Genomic DNA, 21,986 nt, shown 5'->3' with positions numbered 1-21,986 from the left:
AAGCCGGAAATCACTTGGCAGTCTATCTCACATTTCAGCAGAGAGGAGGCTGGTGGTGAAAGAGTTTCAAAAGCTCATTAATGAAGGTCTACAGTTAGAGTTGTCTGGTACAGGTGCTTTGATAGCCCGGATGAGAGTAACACCTGTGTTTCTAGAGTAGGTGGCTCAGAAACAACATGAGGACCCAGAGTTAGTGAAGATTGCCAGGACTGTTCAGTCAGGCAAGAATGAAGAGTTCAGATTTGACAGCAAAGGGATCCTCCGCTATGGGAATAGATTGTGTGTACTAGATGACGTGGGTCTGAAGGGAGACATTATGAGGGAAGCTCATAATGCCCGATACAGTGTTCACCCTGGAGCCACCAAAATGTATTAAGATCTGAAAAGAGTTTATTGGTGGCCAGCTATGAAAAGAGAAGTGGCACAGTTTGTGTTAGCCTGCAAAGTATGTCAGAGGGTGAAGCTGGAACATCAGAAGCCGGCTGGAATGCTCAACCCACTACCTATTCCAGAGTGGAAATGGGAGAATATAGCTATGGACTTCATAGTGGGGTTACCGACAACGTCCAACAGATTGAACTCCATATGGGTGATTGTGGACAGACTGACCAAATCTGCTCACTTCATCCCTGTCAGGAGTGGCTATTCTGTGGACAAGTTGGCGCAGGTGTATGTTGATGAGGTTGTCAGGTTGCATGGGGTTCCTGTTTCAATAGTGTCTGATAGAGGACCTCAGTTCACCTCCAGGTTTTGGCGGAGTCTGCAGAATGCCATGGGTACCAGGTTGGATTTTAGCACTACTTTCCATCCACAAACGGACGGACAATCAGAGAGGACCATCCAGACAATAGAGGATATGCTCAGAATGTGTGTGCTAGATTTTGGCGGTTCTTGGAGGTAGCATCTACCTTTGGTGGAGTTTGCCTACAATAACAGCCATCATGCTAGCATAGGGATGGCTCCATATGAAGCTTTGTATGGAAGGAAGTGCAGGTTGCCTGTCTGTTGGGAAGAAGTTGGAGAAAGGGCCTTGGTAGGGCCTGAGCTAGTAGAGATCACCAGCAGAGTGGTGCTCATAATCAGAGAAAGGATCAAGACTGCCGTGAGCAGAAAAAAGAGTTATGCAGATATCCGCAGAAGGCAAGTAGAGTTTCAGGAGGGGGATTTGGTATTGCTCAAGTGTCTCCTATGAAAGGGGTGATTCGGTTTGGGAAGAAGGGTAAGCTAGCTCCACGATACATCGGACCCTTTGAGATCTTGCAAAAGATTGGGAATGTATCATACAAGTTGGACTTACCTGCTTCAATGGAGAGAATCCATCCGGTTTTCCATGTTTCCATGTTGAGGAAATTTATGTCAGATCCGAGCAAGGTTCTTAGTGAGCCTGATATGGAGATCCAAGAAGATCTCACCTATGTTGAGCAGCCAGTACGGATCCTAGACACCCAGATCAGAAAGCTAAGGAACAAGGAAATCCCAATTAGGGCTGTGCAATCGGTCGGTTCGGTTTCGAACCGAACCGAACCGAACCGATAAAACCGAAAACCGATTTGTTAAAATTTATAAAACCGAAAAAACCGATTATGAAGGTATAACCGAACCGAATCGAACCGATAAAAATCGGTTCGGTTCGGTTCGGTTCAGTTCAAACCGAAATCTGTATTTTTTTTTTTAATTTTTTATTTCTAATTTCAACAAAATAATTTAATAAATATTCTATTAAAAACCACGGCCACCCAGAAGTCGTAACAGAGATATGAATCAAAACCCAGACGAGAGAAACTCGCAACCCAGATGAGAGAAATGAAGTATATGCGGAAAATTGTATAAATTTGGATATATATTACCTCTTCTTCACCGTCTTCATCCTCATCATCGTTTTCCTCCTCGTCGTCGTCATCGTCATCGTTGTCTCCGCCTTCACCATCGTCATCTTCATCGTCATCCTCGTTGTCGTCGTCCTCGTCGTCATCCGCCGACTGAACCGGTGGCCCTTTGGAGGATTGTAAGACCTGAACCTCGTCGTCTTCGTCGTCCTCGCCCCCCTCATCATCGTCTTTGTCGTCTTCGTCGTCGTCATCTTCGTCACCGTCGTCGTCCTCGTCGCCATCTTCTTCTTCCTCTTCCTCTTTAGATTCTACACCTTCCTCTGTTTCACAGTCGTCTCGCAGAAAGAGTAAAGATTGCAAATTTCAGAGGTTAATAAGCAAGTTCAGCTTTTAGCTGTAAAACAGAGGAAGCCGAAGAGGAGTCAAAGAGGAAACGAAGAGTATTTTGCCAGTCCTCAGCCGCTGTGCAGATCGACGTGAAAGAGAAAGAGATTAATGGGATTTGATGATTGATTTGTTAAGGATTCGGATTCGACTATGAGAGTGTGGAGAGCCCAGGGGAGGAATCGAGATTCGGGAGAATAGGGGAATCGGGAGATTGGAGAATGTGGAAAATGGGATGGAGGGGTTCGGCGAAAGGTATGGAGGGGGTTGGGGTGCTGGCCTGCTGGGTTGGGTTGGGTACGATAGGCCAGCACCCCAACCCCCTGGGTTGGGTTAGGTTCGGTTTTTCGGTTTGATCGGTTATTTAACATGTTTAAACCGAACCGAACCGAAAACTAAATAATTTTAAATCTACTAACCGAACTAAACCGATCTTTTCGACTAACCGAACCGATAAACCGAATTTAATCGGTTCGGTTCGATTTTTCAGTTTAGACCGAGAATTGCTCAGCCCTAATCCCAATGGTGAAAGTCCTTTGGAATCACCACAACATAGAGGAGTGTACCTGGGAGACACGGGAGTCCATGCTTCAGCAATATCCTCATCTCTTCTAAGGTGAGTTTTATGTGTTTTGTATGTGTGTTGATGTTTTATGTTTTGCATGTGTTGTTTGGTGAACATTCGGGGACGAATGTTCTTAAGGGGGGAGAATGTAATACCCGGCTAGAATCCGGTATCGGAATTCCTACCGTCCGGTGGAATCTCGGATGTCGAAAACCTCTAGAAGGGTAAGATAATGTTTTTATAAAATGTTTTAATGTATTTTATGATTTTAAGTAACAAAGAAGCTGAGTTTTGAATGAAAAAGACCATGGAGGCATTTCCGGGTTCGGCCGCCGAACCTCAAGTTCGGCCGCCGAACATGGGATAGTTTAGGGGGGCAAGTTAGGCTTCCGAAAGTGGCTCAGGTTCGGCCGCCGAACCTCATGTTCGGCCGCCGAACTTGCATGAGTTTTGGAGGCACTTTAGGCTTCCGAAGGTGGTCTGGCCAGCCCCTATATAAGGGCTCCATGGCCGAAACGGGCGAGTTTTCTCCCTATTTTCGGCCAACAGTGAGTCCATGCTCTCTCATGGTTGTTTTTGACGATTTTTCCTCCAATCTTTCAAGTTTTAACAAGTGTTTTCCTAGCTTCTAAAGATTTGTGAACATTGAGCAAGTTTTGGAGCTTGGAGACCCAAGGAGCTAGATCTCCTCCATCTCCTAGTTGGATCGCCTCTCCTCTCAATCTTCAAGAGGTAAGGGTAGATCCTTAGCTCATTTCATGTTTAAAATGAGTTTTATGAAAGTTTATGGGGTAGAAATGCATGTTCAGGTTAACATTGAGTTTTTGGTTAATGTTGAGTATATGGACAATGTATGTTGTATATGTATGTTTGATGTGTTTTGGTTGGGGTTTAGGCTAGTTTGAGACCCCTTTTTGCTTATGGAAGTATGCATGCATGTTTTGGAAGTGTTGGTTTTGAGTTCGAATGGTTTGGGAGGCAAATGTGCATTGTGGAGGCTAAGTTCTGCCCTTTGGAAGAACTCAGGTTCGGCAGCCGAAGGGACTTTCGGCCCCGAACTTGCCTGTGGAGGCCAGCCTTTGGCTGCCGAACCCTGCCCCCGAAAGTGGACTTTCGGCTCTGGAAGGGAGTTTCGGCCGCCGAAGGTGCCGCCGAACATGCATGAGTTTCGTCTCTAGAAGGAACCTTCGGCCGTCGAAAGTGCCGCCGAAGGTGCATGACTTTCGGCTCTGGAGGGACTTTCGGCCGCCGAACCTGCCGCCGAAAGTGCCCTGTTCAGCCTTCCTTTGCATGTTTTCTATGATTGTTTTAAGGTGTTTTAGGGGGATTTTTGGGGAGTATTTTAGAGTCATGTTCTTGTATGTTTGGTCCCTCATTTGAGTCCACCTATGTAGGTTCGAACCCGAGGAACCGAGGACCCCAGCAGTGAGTTAGCTGCTTCAGTGTCTTTCAGAGCTAGCCTGAGGTGAGTAGAATAACTCTTATACTTCAAAGTAAATAAATCAGTTTTGAGCATGTTCATGCATCACGAATGCCATGAGATATATTAGGTTGTTTGCATTAGAATTCACGAATATGTTGCATTGCATAATATGATGTTGATGCGGATGAAATTGAATAATCCATTAACCCTCGTATGTTATGACATGATATAATGATGATATGATATGGAAGTCCAGGTGTGTCTGCACTACGCCCCTGGCACTATGTAAGAGAAAGTCCGAGTGTGGCCTGCACTACGCCCCCGGCATGATTGGATATGTATGATATGATATGGAAGTCCAGGTGTGCCTGCACTATGCCCCTGGTATGATTGGACTGTGTAGAGGGCTAAATGGTGACAAGTTCATCCTTGATGTGATTTGGTTGTGATGTGATGCATTCCATGAAAGCATGAATTTTAAATATAATGTTTTATTATTCTGCTCACTGGGCTCTAGTAGCTCACCCCACTCCCTTAATCCCCCAGGTTTGCAGGTACGGGCTAGTCCAGGAAGTCAGTAGGATTAGAAGTCATGTTTTATATAATAGCTAGTTGTGGACATGAACATGATGGAATGTAAAGCATAGTACAGTAATGTAATGTAATGATGTCTATTGAGGTTTATAGTTGTGCTTGACCCTAGTATGTTGGTTAATCCCTTTGTACATGGTATATAAAATGTTTTATCATTGTTTATGTAAACCAAGCTTATTATATGTTAGGTTACCCCATTGGAGTATTGATGAGGACTCCAGTGTGGGGTTGATGGTTATGCTTATGAGTTGTGCATGCACAGGTTAAGTTTGGTAAATGAATGTGAAAGTTCAAAATTTTTATGTATATGTTGACCATGTATGGGATTAAACAGGTATACAGGTTGTATGTGAGGCTTGCTACGGGTCCCGGCGGCCTTAAACCGACCTGGATCCAGCGCCGGTAGCGGTCTGATTTCCGGATCGTTATAAAAAAACCCCTAAAACATCACAAAACAATCATAGAAAGCATGCAAAGGAAGGCTGGACAGGGCACTTTCGGCGGCAGGTTCGGCAGCCGAAAGTCCCTCCAGAGCCGAAACTCAGCCACTTTCGGCAGCCGAAAGTTCCTTCTAGAGACAAAACTCATGCACCTTCGGCGGCCGAAACTCCCTTCCAGAGCCGAAAGTCCAACTTTCAGAGGCAGGGTTCGGCAGCCAAAAGCTGGCCTCCACAGGCAGGTTCGGCAGCCGAAAGTGCCTTCGGTTGCCGAACTTGAGTTCTTCCAGAAGTGGCAGAACTCAGCCCTTATGCACATTTCGCCTCCCAAACCTTCCAAACTCAAGCACAACACTCCTAAACATGTATAAACACATTCATAAGCATAAAGGGGTCTCAAACTATCCTATACCCCAACAAACATCAACATGGCAACTCATTATACTTAACTCACATAAACCCTAACATTTTAACAACTAGTCTAAACATGCATTTCTACCCCATAAACCTTCATAAAACTTGTTTAAATCATCGAAGGAGGCGAGGTTCGACGCTTATCTCTTGAAGATCGAGAGAAGACGTGACCCAACTTGGAGATTTGGGGAAAACGGGTTCCGAAGGTCTCCAAGCTTCCAAACTTCGATCTTTGCTCAAAAACTTCAAAACCAAGTTAAAACTTGTTAAAAACTTGTAGGATTTGAAAGAAAACCTCAAAACCAACCATGGAAGGGCATGAACTCACCTTTGCCCAAAAATGGGGAAGAAAACTCGCCCATTTTCGGACATGGGGCCTTTTATAGGTGGCTGGCCAGACCACCTTCAGAAGCCAAAGGTGACTCCAAAACTCCACCATGTTCGGGGGCCGATCATGAGGTTCGGCGGCCGAACCTGGATTTTCTTCCTTGTTGCTTTTCATTCAAAACTCAATTCTTTCTTACTTAAAACCATAAAATACAAGGAAACATTTCATAAAAACATGATTTTACCCTTCTAGAGGGTTCTGACATTCGAGATTCCGCCGGAAAGCAGGAATTCCGATGCCGGAGTCTATCCGGATATTACATTCTCTCCCTCTTAAGAACATTCATCCCCGAATGTTCACCAAACAAGCAAAACATGGCATAGCACACATAAACACATAAGAACACATAGATACTAACCTTAAAAGAGATGATGGTACTGCTGGAGCATAGACTCCCGTGTCTCCCAGGTACACTCTTCCATGTTGTGGTGATTCCAAAGGACTTTTACCATCGGGATTTTCTTGTTCCTCAGCTTTCTGATCTGCGTGTCTAGGATCCGCACCGGCTGCTCAGCATAGGTGAGATCTCCTTGGATCTTTACATCTGGCTCATTAAGAACCTTGCCCGAATCTGACACGAACTTCCGTAACATGGAAACATGGAAAACTGGATGGATTCTCTCCATTGAAGCAGGTAAGTCCAACTTGTACGATACATTCTCGATCTTTTGCAAGATTTCAAAGGGTCCGATGTACCGTGGAGCTAGCTTATCTTTCTTCCCGAAACGAATCACCCCTTTCATAGGAGACACCTTAAGCAATACCAGATTTCCCTCCTGAAACTCTACTTGCTTCCTGCGGACATCTGCATAGCTTTTCTGCCGACTCACAGCAGTCCTGATCCTTTCTCTGATTATGGGCACCACCCTGCTGGTGATCTCAACTAACTCAGGCCCTGCTAAGGCCCTTTCTCCTACTTCTTCCCAGCAAACAGGTGACCTGCACTTCCTCCCATAAAGAGCTTCATAAGGAGCCATCCCGATGCTAGCATGATAGCTGTTATTGTAGGCAAACTCCACCAAGGGTAGATGCTGCCTCCAAGAACCGCCAAAATCTAGCACACACATTCTGAGCATAGTTTCAATTGTCTGGATGGTCCTCTCTGACTGTCCATTAGTCTGTGGGTGAAAAGCAGTGCTAAAATCCAACCTGGTACCCATAGCACTCTGCAGACTCCACCAAAACCTGGAGGTGAACTGGGATCCTCTATCAGAAACTATTGAAACAGGAGCCCCATGCAGCCTGACAACTTCCTCCACATATACCTGCGCCAATTTGTCCACAGAATTGCCACTCCTGACAGGGAGGAAGTGAGCAGATTTGGTCAGTCTGTCCACAATCACCCATATGGAGTCTAATCTGTTGGATGTTGCCGGTAACCCCACCACGAAGTCCATAGCTATATTCTCCCATTTCCACTCTGGAATCGGCAGTGGGTTAAGCATTCCAGCCGGCTTCTGATGTTCCAGCTTCACCCTCTGACATACTTCGCAGGCGGACACGAACTGTGCCACTTCTCTTTTCATAGCTGGCCACCAATAAACCCTCTTCAGATCTTGATACATCTTGGTGGCTCCAGGGTGAACACTGTATCTAGCATTATGAGCCTCTCTCATAATGTCACCTTTCAGGCTCAAGTCATCTGGTACACATAATCTACCCCCATAGCGGAGGATCCCTTTGCTGTCAAATCTGAACTCTTCATTTTTGCCTGACTGAATAGTCCTGGCAATTTTCACTAACTCTGGGTCCTCATGCTGTTTCTGAGCCACTTGCTTCAGAAACACGGGTGTCACTCTCATCTGGGCTATCAAAGCACCTGTACCAGACAACTCCAATTGCAGCCCTTCATCAATGAGCTTGTAGAATTCTCTCACCACCGGTCTTCTCTCTGCTATAATATGGGATAGACTGCCAAGTGACTTCCGGCTTAGGGCATCTGCCACAACATTTGCCTTACCCGGATGGTACTAAATTTTGCAATCATAGTCAGTAAGCAGTTCTACCCATCTCCTCTGCCTCAGATTCAACTCTCTCTGACTCAAGATGTACTGCAAGCTTTTATGATCTGTGAAGATCTCACACTTTACCCCATAAAGGTAATGCCTCCACATCTTGAGTGCGAAGATCACAGCTGCCATCTCTAGGTCGTGTGTAGGGTAATTCAACTCATGCTTCTTCAGCTCCCTAGAAGCATAAGCAATCACCCTCTCATTTTGCATCAACACACAACCTAGTCCCACATGGGACGCATCACAAAACACTGTGAAGTCTTCATTACTGGTAGGCAGAGCTAACACTGGTGCCGACGTCAACCTTTTCTTCAGCTTTTCAAAACTCTCTTCACATTGGTCAGACCACACAAACCTCTGGTTCTTCTTGGTTAATCTGGTCATAGGAGCGGCAATTTTAGAGAAGTCCTGAACGAACCTCCTGTAGTAACCTGCCAAACCCAAAAAGCTCTTGATCTCTGTTACTGTAGTGGATCTAGGCCAGTTAGTTACAACTTCTACCTTCTTGGGGTCCACCTCAATTCCTTTTTCTGATACAACATGCCCCAAGAATGAAATGCTCCTCAACCAGAACTCACACTTAGAGAACTTGGCATACAAGTCATGCTCTCTTAGGGTTTGTAAAACTAACCTCAGATGATGGGCATGCTCCTCTACATTTCTGGAATACACTAAGATATCATCAATGAAGACAATAACAAAGTGATCCAGATACTGACTGAAAACTCTGTTCATGAGATCCATGAATGCTGCAGGGGCATTGGTCAGCCCAAACGGCATTACTAGGAACTCATAATGCCCATATCTGGTCCTGAACGCCGTCTTCGGCACATCCTCTTCTCTTATTCTTAGCTGGTGGTACCCGGGTCTCAGATCTATCTTGGAAAAACAACCTGCTCCTGCTAGCTGATCGAATAGATCGTCAATCCTAGGTAACAGATACTTGTTCTTGGTAGTGACTTTGTTCAACAGCCTATAGTCGATACAAAGCCTCAAGGATCCATCCTTCTTCTTTACAAACAGTACTGGAGCACCCCAAGGTGAAGTACTCGGTCAGATGAAACCCTTGTCTACCAACTCTTGCAACTGCTCCTTTAGCTCTTTCAACTCTGCTGGCGCCATCCTGTAGGGAGGGATAGAGATTGGTCTGGTTCCAGGCATCAATTCTATTTCAAACTCTATCTCCCTAGCAGGTGGTAGTCCTGGAAGCTCGTCTGGGAAGACATATGGAAACTTTCTGACCATGGGCACTGAGGCGGGCTCCTTAACCTGACTATCTAGCTCTCTCACATGAGCTAGAAACCCCTGACAACCTCTCCTGAGCAACCTACGAGCCTGTAGGCTGATATCAGACCTCTAGGCGTACCCCTCCTGTCTCCTCTGAAGACGACCTCTGACCCATCTTGATCTTTAAACCTGACTACCTTGTCTCTACAGTCCAAGGTAGCCCCATGAGCAGATAGCTAATCCATCCCTAGAATGACATCAAAATCCGTCAAATCTAGAACCAGAAGGTCAGCTGAAAGGCATCTACTCTCCACAACCACTGGACTAAACCGGCAGACTGACTTTGCCACTGATGGATCACACTTGGGTCCACTGACCTAGAGGGGACACTCTAACCCAGAGACTATCAAACCCAACCTCTCTACGGCTCTCGGAGCAACAAAAGAATGAGATGCACCAGGGTCCATTAAAGCATACACATCAGAACAACCAATGATGAGATTACCTGACACCACGGTGTTGGATGTGTTCGCCTCCTGCTGTGTCATAGTGAAGATCCGAGCTGGAGCTGATGGACCTTCACCTCGGGAACCTCATAAAGAAGAGGCTGCCCTCTCCCTCGGCCTCTACCACTGCCCTGAGTCATGGCTGGAGCTGCTGGCTGTGCCACAATACTAGAAGCTGTCTGCTGGGATGGTGCCATGAAAGGTGCCCTAGGACACTCCCGTGCCATGTGTCCCTCTTGCCCACATCTGAAGCAGGCTGTGGTCCCAAACCAACACACTCCCTTGTGTAGCTTGCCACACCTCAAACACTCGGCACCATCTGAACCCGAGCTCGAGCCACCACCTAAACCCAGACCGAACTTCAACCGATTCCAGAACTTGTTCTTCTTTGGCTTTTTGGTGGTGTTACCCCACCTCTTACTGCCTGAAGCTGCTGCACTCAGAGAAGAGGAATCCAACTTTCCCCCACCTGGGGTCTTGGAACCCGAAGACTGTGCCACTGACTGCTTAACTGTCCCCTGAATGATGGCACTGGCCTCCATCTTCCGTGCTGCGTCCACTATAGTGTGGAAGCTCTCCCTCTCCGCTGTAAGAATCAAGGAGGAATACCTAGAGTGGAGCCTCATGGTATACCTCTTGGCCTTCTTCTGATTCGTATCATACGTTTGCTCAACAAACGGCAATAGCTCCAAAAACTTATCTATAAACTCATCAACACTCATCTCTTCAGTCTGCCTCAATTGTTCAAACTCAATGATCTTCAACTCCCTTGAGCTATCAGGAAAAGCCCATCCTGCAAACTCATTAGCAAACTCCTCCCAGGTCAAACTGTCCAACCTTGGGTCCACATAGTTCTTGAACCACTCACGGGCCTTTTTGCATTTGAGTGTGAACCCCGTCATCTGAATGGCTCTACTGTCATCTGCTCCTAACTCATCTGTGATCATTCTTACTGTCTTCAAGTACTCAAATGGATCATCTCCCGTCTTGAACTTGGGAGCATCCAGTTTCAAGTAATCCGTCTGTAATACCCGGCTAGACTCCGGTATCGGAATTCCTACTGTCCGGTGGAATCTCGGATGTCGGAAGCCTCTAGTAGGGTAGAAACATGTTTTCATAAAATATTTTAAGGTATTTCATGGTTTTAAGTAAAATGGAAACGAGTTTTTGCATTAAAACAACCTTGGAGGAAAACTCAGGTTCGGCCGCCGAACCTCAAGTTCGGCCGCCGAACATGCATGCCTTCGGGAGCGCCTTTAGGCCCCCGAAAGCACAAGTGAGGGAAGTCCAGGTTCGGCGGCCGAACCTCAAGTTCGGCTGCCGAACATGGCATGCATGCGGAGGCACATTCGGCCCCCGAACATGGCCTGGCCAGCCACTATAAAAGGGTCCCTTAGCCGAAAACGGGCGAGCTTTTTTCCCATTTCCGGCCAAGGTGAGCTCTCCGCCACCCCTCACCGATCTTGAGTCTTTTCCTTCAAATCTTTCAAGTTTTTCACTTGTTTTAACTTCGTTTTGAAGATTTGAGCTTTTGAGCAAAGTTTTGGAGCTTTGAGGTTCAAGAACCCGAATCTCTTCCAACTCCAAGTTTGGTCGCCTCTACTCTCGATCTTCAAGAGGTAAGAGTCGATCTCTAGCTTATGTTATGTTTTAAGTAAGTTTTATGAAGTTCATGAGGGTAGAATGCATGTTTAGCTCATAGTTAGGTTTATGGGTTTTATATGTATTTTTGAGTAATGTGAGTTGCTTGTGTGTTGTAGTTGGGGTTTTTGATGATTTGATGCCCCTAGGAACTTGTATGTTTGCTTGTATATGCTTGGGAATGTTGTAGAATAGGTTTATGCATGTTTGGATGAGATTGGAGGCATAAATGCATAAGGGAGCCAAGTTTCTGCCCTTTGGCAGAAACCAGGTTCGGCAGCCGAAGGAACTTTCGGCCGCCGAACATGGCTGGGGAGGCAGGCCTTTCGGCTACCGAAGTTGCCCCCGAAAAGAGACTTTCGTCTCTGTCTGGGACTTTCGGCCGCCGAAGGTGCCGCCGAACATGAATGAGTTTCGCCTCTGTCTGGGAGTTTCGGCCGCCGAAGGTGCCGCCGAACCTGCCTGACTTTCGGCTCTGGAGGGACTTTCGGTCGCCGAACCTGCCGCCGAAAGTGCCCTGTTCAGCCATTTCTTGCATGTTTTTCTATGATTTTTCTATGATGTTTTAGGGGGTTTTTGGGGAGTAGTTTAGAGTTATGTTCATGTATGTTTGGTCCCTCATTTGAGTCCACCTGTGTAGGTTCGGACCCGAGGAACCGAGGACCCCAGCAGTGAGTCTGTTGCCCCAGTGTCTGGTCAGAGCTATCCAGAGGTGAGTGGAATAACCTATTATGTTTTAAAGCAAATAATGTACTTTTTAGCATGCTTCATGCATCATGAATGCCATATGATGAATTAGGTTGCTTGCATTAGAATTCACAAATATGTTGCATTGCATATGTTAAATGTTGATGTGGATGAATGTTGGATGATCCATAGCCCTCGATCTATGATATGACGATGTGATATGTACGGTATGGAATGTAAGACCAGTGGGACCCATTCTACGTTCGCTGGCACTATGTAAGGGAAAGACCAGGACCCATTCTACGTTCTGGCACAGTTGGACACTGTTATGTTATGATATGTAAGGGAAAGACCAGGACCCATTCTACGTTCTGGCACAGTTGGACCATGTAGAGGGCTATTGGTGACAAGTTCATCCTTGATGTGATTAGCTGTGATGTGATGCATTCCATGATCCATATGATTTAAATGTTTTTATTATTCTGCTCACTGGGCTCTAGTAGCTCACCCCTCTACCATTTCCCCAGGATTGCAGGTACAGGGTAGACCGGGAGGTTTACAAGAGTAATGAAGTCTGGTATATGTAATAGATAGTGTGGACATGATAAATGTATATTTGTTATGTAAAAGTACAGTTTCAGTCATGTAATGATATTGAGGATTAGATATTGTGCTTGACATTGTGTATGAGGTATCCCTCTTATTACATGATCAAAAATGTTTTATAATGTTCATGAAAGCCAACTCATCTCATGTTGTATCGCCCGTTGGGGCATTGATGAGATCCCACAGAGGGGTCACGATTATGATTATGACTATGTACAGTGTATGTTCAGGTTGAGTTGGATGTTTGAAGGAAAAGTTTTAAATTTTTATGTATGTTGTTGATCATGTATGGGATTAAACAGGTTTTCAGGTTGTATGTTAGGCTTGCTACGGGTCTTGGCGGCCTTAAGCCGACCCGGATCCTAGCGCCGGTAGCGGTCCGATTTTCGGGTCGTTACAGAATGGTATCAGAGCCCTAGGTTCATAGGATCGGACCTAGAGTGTCGGGCTCATAGATGTTCTAGAAGGTCAAGCACAATAGGAAAGATCATGTCCACTAGGATAGGATGTGGAGTCCTGTCTTGTATGATGATGTGAAATGCCATGATTATATACATGTGCATTGATGCTATGATATGAATGATGTATATGTGATGAGGGTTCATGTGTGCCCACATGAACCATATGATGCTAATGTTTGTATGATGTGTACTGTTTTTCAGAAAACAGGATGAGAGGAACTCGTCGATCTGCACGATTGACTGGAGTGCCACCTGAGGATGAGGGCACGAGCGCCCGTCCTCCTACATTGCCTAGGGCAATGTCTTGTAGAGCAAACAGAGAAAGAGTGTTAAGGGACCCTAGAAGGTCTTTTGATGCTAGCAGAAGGGGGACAGATAGAGGAGGAAGTTCTTCAGATGTGAGGGAGGTTATGGAAGAGGATCAGAGGAGGAATGGGAACCTGGATGTGAGCATGGAGGAAGAAGGGACAGGGGAGTCTCAGGGAGGCGTTCAGGCCTCGGGGTATGGTTTTCCACCCCATTATCCACCCTTCCCACAGGGTTCAGGGTATCCGATGGGAGGCACGTCGGATTACTCCAGCTTTAACCCCTACCCTACCTACATGCCTTATCCGCCATTCTATCCACCTTATACACAATACCCAGCTTATCCACCCTCACCCTTCTATCCAAACCCGGCAAACCCCACCTCGGGGAATGCTGCACCCCCACCTCCACCACCTACAGAACCAGCAGCCCCAGTTACTCAACCTCCTAGACCTAGCTCAGCCGATGGGAGCAAAGTAAAGATGACAGATTACCTTAAGCTGGATGCTCCCAAATACAAGTCAGGGGATGACCCCTTTGAGTACCTGAAAGTAGTGAAGACAATAACTGATGAGCTAGGGGCAAATGACAGCAGAGCCATTCAGATGGCAGGGTTCACTTTAAAGTGCAAGAAGGCACGGGAATGGTTCAAGTGTTATGTGGACCCGAGACTAGACGGCATGACATGGGAGGAATTTGCGAATGAGTTCGCTGGATGGGCTTTTCCAGACAGTTCCAGAGAACTGAAGATGATTTAGTTTGAGCAACTGAGGCAGTCAGAGCACATGGGTGTAGAGGAGTTCACGGATAAATTCTTGGAGCTATTGCCTTTTTCAGGGCAAGCTTTAGAAACAGATACGAAGAAAGCCAAGAGATATGTTATGAAGCTGCATTCTAGGTACTCCTCGTTGATTCAGTCAGCTGAGAGAGAAAGTTTCCACACTGTGGTGGATATGGCTCGAAGGATGGAGGCGAGTGCTATAGTTGAGGGGTCAGTGAAACAGTCAGTGACCCAGTCTTCAGGGGTTAAGACCCCAGGCAGAGGAGGACCAGGTTTCTCTTCTCAGAGCTCAAGTAAGAAGAGGTGGGATAACACCACCAAGAAGCCGAAGAAGAATAAGTTTTGGAATAAGCTGAAATCCGGTCTGGGATTTGGCGGTGGCTCGAGCTCAGGCTCAGATGGTACAGAATGCCAGAGATGTGGAAGACCGCATAGGGGAGTGTGTCGAGCTGGGACTAATACATGTTTCAGATGTGGACAGGAGGGACACATAGCTCGGGAGTGTCCTAGAGCACCTTTTATGGGTCAGCCCCAGTAGACAGCTTCTGGTAGTGTGGCACAGCCAGCAGCTCCAGCCACAACTCAGGGCAGTGGCAGAGGTAGAGGGAGAGGGGCAGCCTCTTCTTCTGGTTCCCGAGGTGAAGGTCCATCAGCTCCAGCCAGGATCTTCACCATGACTCAGCAAGAGGCTAACACATCCAACACTGTGGTGTCAGGTAATCTCGTCATTGGGTGTTCTGATGTGTATGCATTAATGGACCCGGGTGCATCTCATTCATTTATTGCTCCGAGAGCCGTTGAGAGGTTGGGTCTGATAGTCTCTGGGTTAGAGTGTCCCCTATGGGTCAGTGGACCCAAGTGTGACCCGTCAGTGGCAGTGTCAGTCTGCCAGTACAGTCCAGTTTTTGTTGAGGGAAGATGCCTCTCCGCCAACCTTGTGGTTCTAGATTTGACAGAATTTGACGTCATTCTAGGGATGGATTGGCTATCTACCCATGGTGCTACCTTGGACTGCAGAGACAAGGTAGTCAAGTTCAGAGATCAGGACGGGTCAGAGGTCGTCTTCAGAGGAGACAAAAGGGGCACACCTAGAGGTCTGATATCAGCTCTTCAGGCTCGTAGGTTGCTTAGGAAGGGATGTCAGGGGTACTTAGCTCATGTGAGAGAACTAGTCAGTCAGGTCAGGGAGCCAGCCTCAGTGCCAGTTGTCAGAGAGTTTCAGGATGTCTTTCCAGACGAGCTTCCAGGTTTACCACCTGCTAGGGAGATAGAGTTCGAGATAGAGTTGGTGCCTGGAACTAGACCGATCTCTATCCCTCCCTACAGGATGGCCCCAGCCGAGTTGAAGGAATTGAAAGAGCAGTTGCAAGAGCTGGTAGAAAAGGGCTTCATCCGACAGAGTACCTCACCTTGGGGTGCTCCGGTCTTGTTTGTGAGGAAGAAGGATGGATCCCTTAGACTTTGTATCGACTACAGGCAGTTGAACAAAGTCACTACCAAAAATAGGTACCCTCTACCAAGGATCGATGATCTATTCGACCAGCTAGTAGGAGCGGGTTGTTTCTCCAAAATAGATCTGAGATCGGGGTACCATCAGCTGAGGATCAGAGAAGAAGATGTGCCGAAGACAGCTTTCAGGACCAGATATGGGCATTTTGAGTTCCTTGTAATGCCGTTCGGGTTAACCAATGCCCCTGCAGCATTCATGGATCTCATGAACAGAGTATTTAGCCAATACCTGGATCACTTTGTTATTGTCTTCATAGATGATATCTTAGTGTATTCTAGGAATGCAGAGGAGCATGCCCATCATCTGAGGTTGGTTCTGCAGACTTTGAGGGAACATGGCTTGTATGCCAAGTTCTCTAAATGTGAGTTCTGGCTGAGGAGCATTTCGTTCTTGGGGCATGTAGTGTCAGAGAATGGGATTGAGGTGGACCTCAAGAAGACAGAAACTGTGGCTAACTGGCCTAGACCCACTTCAGTGACGGAGATCAGGAGTTTCTTGGGTTTGGCAGGTTACTACAGGAGGTTCGTTCAGGATTTCTTGAAGAAAGCAGCTCCTCTGACCAGACTAACCAGGAAGAATCAGAAATTTCTGTGGACCGACCAGTGCGAAGAGAGTTTTGAAGAGCTTAAGAAGAGGTTGACTTCAGCACCAGTGTTAGCTCTGCCATCCAGTGATGAGGACTTTACGGTCTTTTGTGATGCATCCTGTGTGGGACTGGGTTGTGTACTAATGCAGAATGAGAGGGTGATTGCTTATGCTTCTAGGCAGCTGAAGAAGCATGAGTTGAATTACCCCACACATGACCTGGAGATGGTAGCAGTAATCTTTGCACTCAAGATGTGGAGGCACTACCTCTATGGGGTTAAATGTGAGATCTTCACGGATCATAAGAGCCTACAGTACATCTTGAGTCAAAGAGATTTGAATTTGAGACAGAGAAGATGGGTGGAGCTGCTGAGTGACTATGATTGCAAGATTCAGTATCATCCGGGTAAGGCGAATGTCGTGGCAGACGCCCTAAGCCGGAAGTCACTAGGCAGTTTATCCCACATATCGGCAGAGAGGAGGCCAGTGGTGAAGGAGTTTTATAAGCTCATTGAGGAAGGTCTTCAGATGGAGTTGTCTGGTACAGGTGCCTTGGTGGCCCAGATGAGAGTGGCACCCGTGTTTCTGGAGCAGGTGGCTCAGAAACAGCATGACCCGGAGTTAGTGAAGATTGCCAGGACTGTTCAGTCAGGCAATGATAGTGAGTTCAGATTCGACCGCAAAGGGATCCTCCGCTATGGGAGCAGACTATATGTACCAGATGACATAGGGCTAAAAGGAGACATTATGAGAGAGGCTCATAATGCAAGATACAGCATTCACCCCGGAGCCACCAAGATGTATCAAGATCTGAAGAAGGTTTATTGGTGGCCAGCTATGAAGAAAGAAGTGGCACAGTTCGTGTCAGCCTGCGAAGTGTGTCAGAGGGTGAAGCTGGAACATCAAAAGCCAGCTGGAATGCTTAACCCGCTACCTATTCCAGAATGGAAATGGGAAAATATAGCTATGGACTTCGTAGTGGGGTTACCGGCGGCGTCCAACAGAGTGGACTCCATATGGGTGATAGTGGACAGACTCACCAAATCTGCTCACTTCATTCCTGTCAGGAGTGGCTATTCTGTGGACAAGTTAGCGCAGGTGTATGTAGATGAGATCGTCAGGCTGCATGGGGTTCCTGTTTCGATAGTGTCAGATAGAGGGCCCCAGTTCACCTCCAGATTTTGGCGGAGTCTGCAGAATGCCATGGGTACTAGGTTGGATTTCAGTACTGCCTTCCACCCCCAGACTGATGGACAGTCAGAAAGGACCATCCAGACTATCGAGGATATGCTCAGAATGTGTGTGCTGGACTTTGGCGGTTCTTGGAGGCAGCATCTACCTTTGGTGGAGTTTGCCTACAATAACAGCCATCATGCTAGCATCGGGATGGCTCCATATGAAGCTTTATATGGAAGGAAGTGCAGATCACCTGTTTGCTGGGAAGAGGTTGGAGAAAAGGCCTTGGCAGGGCCTGAGCTTGTTGAGATCACCAGCAGGGTGGTACCCATAATCAGAGAGAGAATCAAGACTGCTGCCAGCAGACAGAAGAGCTATGCAGACGTCCGCAGAAGGCAGTTAGAGTTTCAGGAGGGGGATCTGGTATTGCTCAAGGTGTCTCCTATGAAGGGAGTGGTTCGCTTTGGGAAGAAAGGTAAACTAGCCCCACGATACATCGGACCCTTTGAAATCTTGCAAAAGATTGGGAATGTGTCGTACAAGCTGGATTTACCTGCTTCAATGGAAAGAATCCATCCGGTTTTCCATGTTTCAATGTTGAGGAAGTTTGTGTCAGATCCGAGCAAGGTTCTTAGTGAGCCTGATGTGGAGGTCCAAGAGGATCTCACCTATGTTGAACAGCCAGTACGGATCATAGACACCCAGATCAGGAAGCTAAGGAACAAGGAAATCCCGATGGTGAAAGTCTTGTGGAACCACCATAATTTGGAGGAATGCACTTGGGAGACATGGGAGTCTATGCTCCAGCAGTACCCTCATCTCTTTTAAGGTTAGATCTCTATGTGTTTATGTGCTATGTATATATGTTATGTCTTATGCCATGCTATGTGCTAGTTGAGGAACATTCGGGGACGAATGTTCTTAAGGGGGGAGAATGTAATACCCGGCTAGACTCCGGTATCGGAATTTCTACCGTCCGGTGGAGTCTCGGATGTCGGAAGCCTCTAGTAGGGCAGAAACGTGTTTTCATAAAATGTTTTAAGGTATTTCATGGTTTTAAGTAAAATGGAAACGAGTTTTTGCATTAAAACAACCTTGGAGGAAAACTCAGGTTCGGCCGCCGAACCTCAAGTTTGGCCGCCGAACATGCATGCCTTCGGGAGCGCCTTTAGGCCCCCGAAAGCACAAGTGAGGGAAGTCCAGGTTCGGCTGCCGAACCTCAAGTTCGACCGCTGAACATGGCATGCATGCGGAGGCACATTCGGCCCCCGAACGTGGCCTGGCCAGCCACTATAAAAGGGTCCCTTAGCCGAAAACGGGCGAGCTTTTTCCCCATTTCCGGCCAAGGTGAGCTCTCCGCCACCCCTCACCGATCTTGAGTCTTTTCCTTCAGATCTTTCAAGTTTTTCACTTGTTTTAACTTCGTTTTGAAGATTTGAGCTTTTGAGCAAAGTTTTGCAGCTTTGAGGTTCAAGAACCCGAATCTCTTCCAACTCCAAGTTTGGTCGCCTCTACTCTCGATCTTCAAGAGGTAAGAGTCGATCTCTAGCTTATGTTATGTTTTAAGTAAGTTTTATGAAGTTCATGAGGGTAGAATGCATGTTTAGCTCATAGTTAGGTTTATGGGTTTTATATGTATTTTTGAGTAATGTGAGTTGCTTGTGTGTTGTAGTTGGGGTTTTTGATGGTTTGATGCCCCTAGGAACTTGTATGTTTGCTTGTATATGCTTAGGAATGTTGTAGAATAGGTTTATGCATGTTTGGATGAGATTGGAGGCATAAATGCATAAGGGAGCCAAGTTTCTGCCCTTTGGCAGAAACCAGGTTCGGCAGCCGAAGGAACTTTCGGCCGCCGAACATGGCTGGGGAGGCAGGCCTTTCGGCTGCCGAAGTTGCCCCCGAAAAGAGACTTTTGTCTCTGTCTGGGACTTTCGGCCGCCGAAGGTGCCGCCGAACATGCATGAGTTTCGCCTCTGTCTGGAAGTTTCGGCCACCGAAGGTGCCGCCGAACCTGCCTGACTTTCGGCTCTGGAGGGACTTTCGGCCGCCGAACCTGCCGCCGAAAGTGCCCTGTTCAGCCATTTCTTGCATGTTTTTCTATGATTTTTCTATGATGTTTTAGGGGGTTTTTGGGGAGTAGTTTAGAGTTATGTTCATGTATGTTTGGTCCCTCATTTGAGTCCACCTGTGTAGGTTCGGACCCGAGGAACCGAGGACCCCAGCAGTGAGTCTGTTGCCCCAGTGTCTGGTCAGAGCTATCCAGAGGTGAGTGGAATAACCTATTATGTTTTAAAGCAAATAATGTACTTTTTAGCATGCTTCATGCATCATGAATGCCATGTGATGAATTAGGTTGCTTGCATTAGAATTCACGAATATGTTGCATTGCATATGTTAAATGTTGATGTGGATGAATGTTGGATGATCCATAGCCCTCGATCTATGATATGACGATGTGATATGTACGGTATGGAATGTAAGACCAGTGGGACCCATTCTACGTTCGCTGGCACTATGTAAGGGAAAGACCAGGACCCATTCTACGTTCTGGCACAGTTGGACACTGTTGTGTTATGATATGTAAGGGAAAGACCAGGACCCATTCTACGTTCTGGCACAGTTGGACCATGTAGAGGGCTATTGGTGACAAGTTCATCCTTGATGTGATTAGCTGTGATGTGATGCATTCCATGATCCATATGATTTAAATGTTTTTATTATTCTGCTCACTAGGCTCTAGTAGCTCACCCCTCTCCCATTTCCCCAGGATTGCAGGTACAGGGTAGACCGGGAGGTTTACAAGAGTAATGAAGTCTGGTATATGTAATAGATAGTGTGGACATGATAAATGTATATTTGTTATGTAAAAGTACAGTTTCAGTCATGTAATGATATTGAGGATTAGATATTGTGCTTGACATTGTGTATGAGGTATCCCTCTTATTACATGATCAAAAATGTTTTATAATGTTCATGAAAGCCAACTCATCTCATGTTGTATCGCCCGTTGGGGCATTGATGAGATCCCACAGAGGGGTCACGATTATGATTATGACTATGTACAGTGTATGTTCAGGTTGAGTTAGATGTTTGAAGGAAAAGTTTTAAATTTTTATGTATGTTGTTGATCATGTATGGGATTAAACAGGTTTTCAGGTTGTATGTTCGGCTTGCTACGGGTCTTGGCGGCCTTAAGCCGACCCGGATCCTAGCGCCGGTAACGGTCCGATTTTCGGATCGTTACACCGTCATCTTAACTCTGCTCCCTCTAGATGAGCTAGGCTTAGGCACTTGGACTTCAGGAGCTACAGGTTCAGGGGGGTGGTGGAGGAGGTGCAACATTCCCTTGATTGGGGTTTGTTACATTTGGATAGAAAGGTGAGGGTGGATACATTGGATATTGGGGGTACGGTGGATAGAAAGGTGGGTAAGGCATGAAAGAGGGATAAGGGTTAAAGCTGGGGTAATCTGATGTACCTCCCATCGAATACCCGGGGCCCTGTGGAAAGGGTTGATATTGGGGTGGTTGAACAAACCCCGAGGCCTGAGTGCCTCCTTGAGATCCTTCCATGCCCTCCTCAGACATGCCTATTCCCAGACTTCCATCCCTTCTTTGATCAACATCCATTTCATCCCCCTCAGCTGATACTCCTCCCTGAACTGTTCCCCTTCTGCTTACATCAAAAGACCTTCTAGGGTCCCTTGACACTCTCTCCCTGCTGGATCTGCAAGACATTGCCCTTGGCAATGCAGGGGGACGGGCATCCATGCCCTCATTTTCTGGTGGAACTCCAGTCAATCGTGCAGATCGACGAGCACCTCTCATCTTGCTTACTGAAAAACAACACGCATCACATAAAACATTAGCATCAAATGGTTCATGTGGAAACACATGAACCCGCATCATACATAATGTATCATTAATGCACATGCATAAAATCATGGCATTTCACATCATCATTCAAGACAGGACTCCATATCCTATCCTAGTGGACATGATTTTCCTATTGTGCTTGCCCTTCTATAACTCCTATGAGCCCGACACTCTCTAGGTCCGACCATATGAACCTAGGGCTCTGATACCAATCTGTAACGATCCGGAAACCGGACCGCTACTGGCGCTAGGATCTAGATCGACTTAAGGTCGCCGAGACCCGTAGTGTAACGACCCGAAAATCGAACCGCTACTGGTGCTAGAATCCAGATCGACTTAAGGTCGCCGGGACCCGTAGCAAGCCTAACATACATCCTGAATACCTGTTTAATCCCATACATGATCAATCATTTACATAAAAATTTAAACTTTTTCCTTTCATTTACCAAGCTTAACCTGTGCATGCACAACTCATAATCATAAATAACAAACCCCACACTGGAGCCTTCATCAAATGCTCCAATGGGGTAACATATCATATATTAAGCTTGGTTTACATAAACATCATTAAAACATTTCA

At 46.6% G+C, this 21,986-nt stretch overlaps 1 protein-coding gene across 1 annotated transcript; it reads right to left on the bottom strand.

Annotated features, from left to right (window-relative positions):
- Positions 1-1,091: 1,091 nt before the first annotated feature.
- Positions 1,092-21,160, bottom strand: LOC122725268 (nucleolin-like). The gene is made up of 3 exons (XM_043962306.1): positions 21,085-21,160; positions 1,848-2,149; positions 1,092-1,097 (listed from the first exon to the last, which is right to left on the bottom strand). The coding sequence occupies exons 1-3, from the start codon at positions 21,158-21,160 to the stop codon at positions 1,092-1,094; spliced, it is 384 nt and encodes a 127-aa protein (XP_043818241.1).
- Positions 21,161-21,986: the final 826 nt, after the last annotated feature.

This window comes from Manihot esculenta, chromosome 12 (assembly GCF_001659605.2).
Source record: "Manihot esculenta cultivar AM560-2 chromosome 12, M.esculenta_v8, whole genome shotgun sequence".
Taxonomy (NCBI): domain Eukaryota; kingdom Viridiplantae; phylum Streptophyta; class Magnoliopsida; order Malpighiales; family Euphorbiaceae; genus Manihot; species Manihot esculenta.
The sequence above is the reverse complement of the archived record's forward strand: the minus strand, read 5'-3'. Positions and strand labels throughout refer to the sequence as shown.